The sequence below is a fragment of the Cryptomeria japonica genome, chromosome 7 (assembly GCF_030272615.1).
Source record: "Cryptomeria japonica chromosome 7, Sugi_1.0, whole genome shotgun sequence".
Classification (NCBI taxonomy): Eukaryota; Viridiplantae; Streptophyta; class Pinopsida; order Cupressales; family Cupressaceae; genus Cryptomeria; species Cryptomeria japonica.
The window spans coordinates 150,339,621-150,350,698 of NC_081411.1; the positions used below are offsets into that span (position 1 = coordinate 150,339,621).

Genomic DNA, 11,078 nt, shown 5'->3' on the forward strand with positions numbered 1-11,078 from the left:
ACTCACATTCTTTCTACTGGGAGGATTGGATGTACTTTTTCATTAAGGTGGTTTTATTTGGTGATAGGTATCTCAATTGGTCTCAGGTAATTGCAGAAGGACTTCATGAAGGTTTGAGCAATTTTGTGGGAATGTCAGCTTTTTATATGTCATCTTATCTTTTCTACATACTGGCTTGTATAAGGGATTGGCCTGGTTTGCCTAATGAACCCTGGATAGTTGGAATGAGAGTGTATAATTATTACCCCCTATTACAACAACAAAGACATGTTGAGAAAATTGATAGGTGGAATGGAGTCTTCACGGGAAAACTTGCTTTTGAACTCTAGGGGGATGTGAACAAGAGAATGTTTGTTGAACCAATGGAATTCATGACCATATATGGTAGCTTATTTATTCAATTTCCTAGGTTTACTTACCTATGGGTAGGTGGTTTTGAGGGCCAACCATTCAAGCTACTTGGGTATACTTTTGACAACTATGTACTTATAGAGGTGAGTAGGAAGTTGACTTACATTGATAAAAGACTAGGAACAAAGGGCAAGTCTGGAGTTGTATTCCCTATTGAACTAGGATACTATAGATGCAAATCTATATGAGATGCCCTAAACCTAGAATTAGAATTTAAGAGGATGAACCTGCAACCATATGTGGCAAGGAGAAAGTTTGACAGTATGGTTTATTCCATTGAAAACCTAAATGTAGGTAGTCATTTTTGTCATGAGCCTCAGTTGGAGGATTACTAGGAGAATTGCAATGATGAGTATGAGGTAAGGAGAAGATTCTGGTCAAGGTTCACTCTGCAGCAAATAATTACAATGAAGCTTCCAATTAATATATCTTGAGTATCAGAAGATACAGGAGAGGATGTTTTAGATCCTGCATTTGACATAGAGGTTCAAGGAAAACCAATTCCAAAAATTGATTGGAAACCTTAAATGTTGTGAGAAGAATAGAAATATGGTTAAGAAGCCAAAAGTTTAAGGAGGGACCTCACATGTCCTCACATGAACTAAGAATTGATTCACACATTGTGAATCAATCTCCCATTTCTTCCACTAACGAAATTGTTAATGTTGTAGGTGTTTCAAGTCCTATTGTTGAAAAAATCCAACCTAGGAGATCAAGGAGGTCGCCATCGGGTCTCACAATTGCTCGAGTAACTTGGTCCAGGAGTAAAAAGAAGAATAGGGAGCCCATTCTAAAACAAGTCATTGTAGACCTAAACCCTAGTGAATAGATTAAGGGAATAATGGATCCACAGGATCTGGATGAGCCTGAGATGCAATAAATGGATATGAGCAAGGAAGAGGAAGTCCGACAAGATCCCATAAATACCTTGGTCATTGTCACTCCACCAGATATACAAACAACTCCTCCACCTAAAGAACCTACAAATGCACACGATGGTTGGAAGCTACTGTCGGAAAGGAATGAAGTGTGGTGCTGGTTACAATCCCAATGGAGGATATGGTGTGCAGGTGTTTGGGAAAGGCATCAAAGCCGAAGAAACTCAAAACGCAGGAAATGCTCGAAGTAGATGAAGAAACAAGTCACTAGACGACTAAAATAGCCAAACCAATTCCAGAAAAAGATGCAAAAAAAGCTACTGAGGAGGATTTTGCAGTGGAAAAGATAGATTTGGGGGTTGCTTCACGCACTGTGGATGTTAGGTATTTGGAATCATCCACAAAAAGGATAATTTCAAGAATATGGAAGGATGAAAAAGACAAAAGATAACTAAAGCAAGTTGTTACTCAGATGGTTGAGTATATCAATTCCATCCATAATCCAAACCCTCAACAATTTTCACAGATACTGGTATCATTCGACTCTAAATCTCTAGCCAACTAGAAAATTTTAGACCAGGTTCAAAGGAATAGAGTAGTTACAGAAATGTTTAGTAAATGGTTGGACCTTATTATGCAACATAGATAAGATTATATTGTTAATCTGTTGAAAGTTTATAAAGATGCTGAAATTGTGAGCAAGGAACTAGAACTAGAAACGGTGGCTTGGGAGAAAGAAAGGATCAAATGGGTGGCAGTCCTTGCACAAATGATATACAAAAATATGGGGTGATGAAATTCTTGGCCAGAAAATTGACAAAGAATCTAAATGATAATGTATTGTATGTGTCAAACAAGAACGTGGAGTGGTGCAACTTGATCATCAAGAAAGGTCATGAAGAATCCACCAAATTGGTCAGAGGATTAACAGACTTGATCAAGATGATGCAGATAAATCTCAAGTGCATTGACATCCAACTCATGAAGGATGGCACCAAGATAATTAAGGAAGCTGTGGACATGACCAAGATCTTTTAGGAAATGATTCAATTCATTCAAATGATGAAACCTTTGACCAAAGATGACTTCTCAAAGGTGACAAGGATAGAATCGATGCTCATAGTCTTTTCTGACCATTTGGAGGTTCACAAGGCAAAAGTAGCATAGGTAAACATGGACAAAGAGGTGCGGAAGTAGAGAATCCAACACATTGGTCTTCCTTATTTTCAACTCATCTTGAACTTCTCAGCAACACACCTGGAATGGCGTGGTTCTGTGGCAAAGCAGGGTAGATCCATAACCTCTTCTGCCATAGTGGAAGCTTAGTTAATCCAAGGATGAGGTGTCAGCCTCATAGTGGGTGTTGATTTAGTTATCTTTCCTATTGTTATAAATGGTTTCGTTAACTTTGATCAAAAGTAAAATGTAATTTGATTATGTAAAAACTATGAGCTTGGGGGCTACTTAAGCTGAAAAGCTTGTCTTTGTATGGGTTCCGAAAAACTGTGATTTTTAGGAGTAGCAGATAATATTTTGGTTCTCATACAAATTGTTTGAAAATACAATGGTTGATTATCAATGAAGTGCTATGTTATGCAATCTTTGAATCTGTGTGTTTGAAGATTAATAATCTTTCTTGAGAAAGTTGTTATGGGCATGCTATAATTCTATGATAAGTTATCTCTGTATTTTCCTCAATTGATGGTTATCATTAGTTGTTAGAAGACTCGCACGTATTAATTTTCTTGATCCCCCTTGCCCTGTGAGGCATGAGATAGTATCGATCAACCTTCAGTATTGTTGAGCCTCTATTGTGCTTTGAATTTATATAGTGAGCATGTTTGTATATTAGAGTCTGTGAACTCTCATTAAAATTCTTTTGGAAAAATTTCTATGTTCTTAGTTTGAAGGAATTTATTTGTGTTGATAGATGAATGTTGAAGCCTTTCAATGGTTTATGGTAAAAATTATTAGCATTTCATTTGTATAGTAAATTCATTTCAAATCATACAAGGAGCTTCCCTCTAATGTAGAGGTTGAATTTTGATCAATTCATCCAACTGTTGGTACTTTGTTTCCTTTTATGAAGGGCAAAACAAAGTTATATTTTTGTTTGAGGAAGATAATTGTTAGGATTTCAAGAAAGGGACAAATCTATTTACCAACACAATGCAACCACTTATCAAACTCTTCATTACTCATCTTAGCATGGCTTTTCTAACTGCGATCATTCAAAAATTCCACGATATTAAAATCTCTGCCAATAAATTGATCAACATTGGGAAGTTCTTTGGCCATCTAGTCCAAAAGCTCACATATCTCTTTTGCATTATTATTGGCATAAATGAGCAAAAACTAATAGGGTAGCCATTAATGAAGGTCAAGGCCCACACACAACTATGTGAGGGATTCTCACCATTCATAATAACAAGCTTTCTCATCCAAGAATAAAAACCTAAAATTGTGCACCACCTTACCATCTTTATGAAGTGTATGAAAAAAAGTGGCAGTTTTCTAAACACTAGAGAGAGCAGAAGTAAGGAGAGGGGCCACTAAGTTTGACTTCTTGAAGGAAGATAACATTAGGTTTCCACTCAGCAATATTGTACTTGATGCTATACTTACAATGGGGAAGATAAATCCCTCTAATGTTCCTAGAAATAATTTTGCAATTCATGCTTGAATTGATGAGGAAATGTTTTGAGGAGCAGAAGAGTTACTTTAAGGCACAACGAATTCAAACAATTCCTTCCTTTTTCTTACTACCTTCCAACCATCCAAATACATGGCATCCTTATAAGATGACACAACAACCACGATTTCTTTATTAAAGTTTTCAGAAGAGCGATAGACATAACCTGGTTTTTAGAAGAAGGTGAATCCTTTGGGCCAAAGTGTTGATAAGGGGGTTGCACTGCTCGCGAATTGCAGGGACTGGGTGTTGTAGGTTGCACACACTTGTTCTTCATGATTGGAAAGTCTCTTATCAACTGGCCACCTTGACAACAAAAGAAACATGCATTAGGCTTATTTAACTAGACTAATCACTAGTAGAACTCAAACCTAGGACCAATTAGATTAATATTTCCTAGGCAGTTGGTTATTCAAGTCTATTTCAATATAGGCTCAAGAATGTACCCTTAAACTAGTAAATTTGTTTATGTTGTTCTTGCACAAGATAACTCTTTTGAGTTGAGAAACTAATTCCTTCAAAAATATTCTAAAGGAAAGGTTTAGAAAAGGAAGTTCAATCCACATTGGATATTGAGCTCTTGAGAGACCTTCGTGATGGAAGTCTAAGGTTCAAGCATGGAGATAGTATATTTGACAACATATTACCCAAGTCCCATATTGTAAAACAACTTGTGCGTTCTCTAGGGATTTAAAAGTACATGATACTTATCCTTTCCCTAAGTGTCTCAAGTTTTGAATCTTCCATCCCCTATTCTCCCAATTCAATTTAGCTCATCTTTAAAAATCGGCTTGCAAAGGAATTCCTCTTAAAAAAACAAGATTACAAATCTATGTTGGCAGTCATCTATAGAATCAATAACTTCATTGGGAAACATAAAGGCTAAAGTTTTACCTTCACTCTCACAATTTGAAACAACCATGGCCTTGGGCTTTCTTTTTCAACATCTCCTTCTTTGCACACATTTTGTTGGCTTCCAACATTCTCTCTCGTCATTGAACCGCAACCATCACTCTCTTTAGCATTACCCTTGTTCATTTCTAAGTATTCTCTAAATTTAATTTACCCCATCTATATAAATCGACTTCCATATGAATTCCTCTTAAAAACACAAGATTACAAATCTATGCCGACAATCATCTATAGAATCAATAACTTCATTAGGGAACATAAAGGCTAAATTTTTATTTTGAAACAACCATGGCCTTGCCATCTTTCTCAACATCTCCTTCTTTGCACACATTTTGCTAGCTTCTTGCATTCTCTCCGTTCATCGAACCACACCCATTAGTCTCTTTAGCATTACCCCTGATCATCTTTGAGTTATCCATCAAACCCTTGTCATGGTCTCCTCCGAAAAATCATTATTTTTATACTAGAAAATAAAATTATATGCTCGTATGTTGTGATTTTGAATACTTTATCATTTTATATGTTATACTTATTTAACATGATGACCTTTTATTTTTTCTTCCCTCTTTTAATTCCTTATTTCTTTGTTAAGTATAAAGATGATACAAGTACTAGAGACTAACTATTCCTTCTAAAATTGACCCAAACCTAAGACTAAGTACTCCATCTAATGTTGACCCAAACCTAACTTACGTTAAAGTTCCTTTAGAACTTCCATACACTTTTCCTTATATTTTTATATTTAACCATAAACAAACTTCAAAACCTTTGAAATTTCGTTCACCTGCCTTCCACAACTTTCAAAATTGACTGCTCCACATCAAACGGTGGGAGTCTATTCCCACACTTGAGGAGTAACATCGCATCCTTGATGTACCACCTCAAACTTCGTTCCACGTGTTTTGATGGCTTATTTTCGTCAAGAAAACAAGCCGTAGGAACCGTGTTTAAAGAAAATAATCCATATAATTTTTCGTTAACATTGGATCCAACTATAACAATGTCAACAAAACTATGTAAGTTCAAAGTGCAATTAAATTATATCCAACTATAACAATGTCATCAAAACTGTGTAAGTTCAAAGTGCAATTAAATTATTGAGTTATATTTTGATAATTTTTGATATAATGTGAATGATGAAAAATACAATCAACATTCCAAATCATTCCAAATCATTCCAAATCCAAACGATTCGTTAAGGATTTTAATTTTAGCCGAAACGACGCAACCTTCCTCCCAAAATCTGCAGTTGGCAGTTATATAACTTCAATCTCCCTCTGCAAAACACATAATTCTCGCAAATTTACAGAGTGCCATCTTTTGAAGATCTATTTTCTGTAAAGCAGTTCTCCAGAATTACATTCGGGTATGTGTCTTGAATTCCATCTGCATTATAAATTTTTCAGGGTATCAAAATAGAATATACATTTGCTGAACATAAGTCTTAATCTGTCATGGCTATAGAGATGATCATATCTTCGTCTTGATGACGGATAGATCTTTCATTTTCTGAACACAATCTGTTGTGGCTATGCATTTTCTGAAAATAATCTGACATGGCTATAGAGATGATAAAATCTTCATGGGTGACGGTGAATATTGATATGTATTAGGGTTAGGGTTAGTGTTCTCCTGATGGTAATGGCGTGCCTATTCTAGAAAGACGTAGGTTTTGTATCTCAAAACAATATAAGGTAAATGGGAATGGAATACTCTTGTGAATGGATGTGATCAAATTGTTGCCTTGCTTGTTTATCATATGAATTATAAACAAACTGGAGTTCTGCTTTGTCTTCTATTGCAGATTAGATTTTATCTGAGCCATTTTCCAGGGTTCATTTGTAATGTTTAAACAATTTTGACAGTTCGCTATCATAGTTGAGCTTCTAGATTAAATTGTGCGTTTGAGACCACATTCTGTTATCCATCATCAAGATCAATATATTGATGCAATCTAATCTAGAAACACAAGATTGTGAAAATCTGATATCATTAATTACAAGATTGTGAAAATCTGATATCATTAATTGGTTCTTTTATAACAGGGTTATAAAATATCACAGGAGACAAAAAGACATAAGTTTTGTGACAAGGTTATAACAACATGGCAAGAGGAAAGGGAAATAAAGGGAAAGGAAATACCAAACAGGTAAGAGTTTAACCTTAATTACTGAAAGAAATGTATAGGATACCATGAAAAGTAATAAGTCTACAATGATATAACGTATTTGCAGGGTCAACCAGCACCGACAAAAGTAAATACAAGTGATGATAGAGGTGATGAGGTGAAAAATTTAAAGAGCCTGAATCAAAGTTTACTCATTACAATCACCAGTGAAAGAAAACAAATAGATGAGTTGAAAAATGCATTGCAAATGAGTGATGACGCCTCTAAGAAGTTACTTGTGGAAGCCAGAAGTCTGTGGGATTCTTGTGAGGAAGCCATGAAAAGCACAATTGAAGAGCTAAAGAATGAGCTTAGTCAAACAAGAATATTGAATGACAGTCATGAAAAAATATGCACTCAATTAACTCAAGAAAAAAATGAGCTGGAAAATAAGTTGAAAGAATGCAATGATGAGAGTAAAGAATTACAATCTCTCAAAAATGAGCTTAATCAAACAAGAATATTGAGCTCGAGTCACGAAAACTTATGTACTCAATTGGCACAAGAAAAAGATGAGCTGGAAAATAAGTTGAAAGAATGCAAGAATGAGATTCAGGGATTACAATCGCTGAAAAATGAGCTCAATCAAACAAGAATATTGTGTGAGAATTATGAAAATTTATGCTCTCAATTAGAACAGGAAAAAAATATGTTAGAAAATAAGGTGAAGGAATGCAACGATATGATTGAGGAACTACGAGGAAATATGAATGAAGATATATGCTTATCGGATATGCAAACAGAAATTGTAAAGCTACAAAATAAGCTTGACTCTGTAATTAATGAAAAAAAAGTGTTGAACCATAAACACGAGGAATTGTGCGCCAAACACAGAAATGATAAAAATGAGTTGAGAAAATGCAATGAAGGGGCTAAGAAATTGAAAGCAAAGATGGTCGAGGATCAGAAATTGTGGGATTCTTGTAGAGTAAATTTAGAAGGAAAAATTACAGAGCAGCAAAATGAGATTGATGAAGCTAGAAAATTGAGCAAGAAACATGAAGACTTGTGCAGTCAGTTAATGCAAGAGAAAATTAAAATGGAAGAAGATTTGAAAAAAATAAATGATAGTTCTAAGAAATTGAATGCAAAGATGACTGAAGATGAGAAGATGTGGGATTTTTGTATGAAAAATTTGGAAGGCAGGGCTGTAGGGCTGCAAAATCAGCTTAACGAAATTCAAGTATTGAGCCAAGGACATGAAGAAATGTGCACAAAGCTAAGACAAGAAAAAAATGATTTGGAAAACAAGTTGAAAGAGTTTAATGATATAAATAAGGAATTAGAAAACAAAATTATTGAATTTGATGCTTGTAAGGTAGAGTTGAAAGGAAGAGTTGCAGAGTTGCAAGATGAGCTTAATGAAACAAGAAACTTATGCCAGGAAAATGAAAATTTGAGCACAGAATTAAGACAAGAAAATACTGAGCTGGGAAATAAGTTAAAAGAATCCAATGATGAGTCTAACGAATTGAAGGCAAAACTTACTGAAGATGGTTGCTTGTGGAGTTTGTGTAAGGCAGAGTTAGAAGGCACAGTTGCAAGGCTGCAAAATGAGCTCAATGAAATAAGATTGAAGCATGAAGAATTCTACATTCAACTAAGAGATGAAAAAATACTTTTGGAAGAAAAGTTAAAAGAGTTTGATGATGAAACTAAGGAATTGAAGACAACAATGACTGAAAATAGGTGCTTGTGGGATTCATCTAAGGCAGAGTTGGAAAGCACAATTGCAGAGCTGCAAAATGAGCTCAATGAAACAAGACTGAAACATGATACATACTACATTCATCTAAGAGATGAAAAAGAACACTTGGAAGAAAAGTTGAAAGGGTACGAGTATCAGAATAAAGAATTGCATGTAAAAATGATTGAAAATGCCTCTGTCTGGAATACTTGTAAGGCCAATTTGGAAAAAGCAATTGTAGAGCTGCAAAATGAGCTTAATGAATCAAGAATTTTGTCTCAGAAGAACCAAGTATCTTGCAATGAAATAAGTAAAGAAAAAAATGAATTGGAAAATAAGCTGATAGAATCAATTAATGAGACTAAAGAATTGAAGGAAAACCTGGCTGAAGATGGATGCTTATGGGAGATTTGTAAGGAAGAATTTGAAGACAAAGTTGCAAAATCAGAGAATGAGGTCGAGGAAGCAAGAATGTTTAGCAAGAAACATGAAAAATTGTGGTCTCAGTCAAGAGAAGAAAACAATGAGTTTGAAAATAAGGTGAAGCAATGCAATGATATGATTGAGGAATTACAAGGAAAGATAAACGAAGATAGATCTTTATGGGATGCTTGTAAGGCAGATATACAAGTAGAAATTGTAGAGCTACAAGATGAGCTTGATTCTGCAGTTAATGAAAGAGAAGTCTTGAAGCAGAGATATGAGGAATTGTGCGCCAAACACAGAAATGATAAAAATGAGCTGAGAAAATGCGATGAAGGGGTTAAGAAATTAAAAGCAAAGATGGTTGAGGATCAGAGATTGTGGGATTCTTGTAGGGTGAATTTAGAAGGAAAAATTTCTGAGTTGCAAAATGAGATTGACGGTATCAAGAAACTGAATGCAAAGATGACTGAAGATAAGCAGCTGTGGGATTCTTGTAAGACAAAGTTGGAATGCATGGTTTCAGGGCTACAAAATGAGCTCAATGCAACAAGAGTATTGAGCCAAGGACATGAAGAACTGTGCACAAAGCTAGGACAGGAAAAAAATGATTTGGAAGACAAGTTGAAAGAGTTAAATGATATAAATAAGGAATTACAAAATAAAATGATTGAAGATGGACTTTTGTTTGATGCGTGTAAGGTAGAGTTGAAAGGAAGAGATGCAAAGCTCAATGCAACAAGACAGAAACTTAAAGAATTTTTCATTAATCTAAGAGCTGAAAAGAAACACTTGGAAGAAAAGTTGAAAGGTTTGGATTATAAGAAAAGAGAATTGCAAAATGAGCTTGATAACAAAACAATTTTTTTGTGCCAGAATCATGAAAAAGAGTGCACAGTATTGAGAGAACAAAAGAGTGGCTTGCAGAAAAAGTTGAAAGAATGCAATGATAGGATCAAGGAATTAAATGCAAAATTGGGCTTGTGGAGTACTTGTAAGGAAAATTTGCAAGGCAAATTTGCAGGTCTGCTGTACGAAAAAAGGATAATGAGTCAGGAACATGATGAATTGTGCAACCATTTAACAGATGAAAAACATATGCTGGAACATAAGTTAAGTGAATGCAATGATAGGAATTACAAATTGCATGCACAGACAAATGAATGCAACAATAAGAAAACTGGTAAGGCAGATTTTAACATCTCTGTCAAAATCTCAGTTAGAAACTCGAAGAACTGATCTTACATTATTCTATTTAGCCAGTCCAGAAAAAGAAAATGTTTATCATCTTGCACTACTTAGTGGATTTCCTTATGGATGCTATGGAGGAATAGTATGATCAACCATTTATTCTACCAACTTTGTGAAAATGTAATCATTTTACTTCTCTAGCTTTTGTTGAACACTCTTAATGAATAAAAATTTGAAGCTATAATATATCATTGTTAAATTTTATTTGCTGTGAGCTTGTAATATGTACGTAAGTATGTATTTTGTAGAGATAATTCAGTGTTAATGATAGTCTCAGTGGTATCAGTTGTATTTGAAGTCAATTTAAGTTTCCGTATCATGTTGGAGCGCAAAGCAACACACCGTAAATTTAAAGAGAAGGAGTCTAATGATATGCCAAAATAAAATGAGATTATGGTGAAACTGATACTACATCTTCACTCCATGGAAACTTTGAGGGATATTAATTTTTCAGTAAAAACTCAAAATCGGGAGTTTATTTTTAATATAATAAAGTGGAGTCATGGATTGTGTTTACATAGATAGAGCATATGTAGCCAATCAACAGGTTTAAACATAAGGTTTTACAAGCACTCTTAGTATACTCAAATGTATCGATATGAATTTATATTATTGGGGGCAATGTGGTTCAAGATAAACTCGCAACTAGTGAGGATC

The 11,078-nt window shown here is 34.8% G+C and overlaps 1 protein-coding gene across 1 annotated transcript; it reads left to right on the top strand.

Moving 5' to 3' along the window:
- The first annotated feature begins 6,997 nt into the window (after positions 1-6,997).
- On the top strand, positions 6,998-10,409 carry LOC131047212 (uncharacterized). Its single transcript, XM_059208348.1, has 2 exons — positions 6,998-7,042; positions 7,128-10,409. Exons 1-2 carry the CDS (start codon positions 6,998-7,000, stop codon positions 10,407-10,409), a joined length of 3,327 nt encoding a protein of 1,108 aa, XP_059064331.1.
- Positions 10,410-11,078: the final 669 nt, after the last annotated feature.

Coding starts and splice junctions, on each gene's coding strand:
- LOC131047212 (XM_059208348.1), top strand. CDS start 6,998: ATGGCAAGAGGAAAGGGAAATAAAGGGAAAGGAAATACCAAACAG. Junction 7,043..7,127: donor GGAAAGGAAATACCAAACAG/GTAAGAGTTTAA, acceptor ACGTATTTGCAG/GGTCAACCAGCACCGACAAA.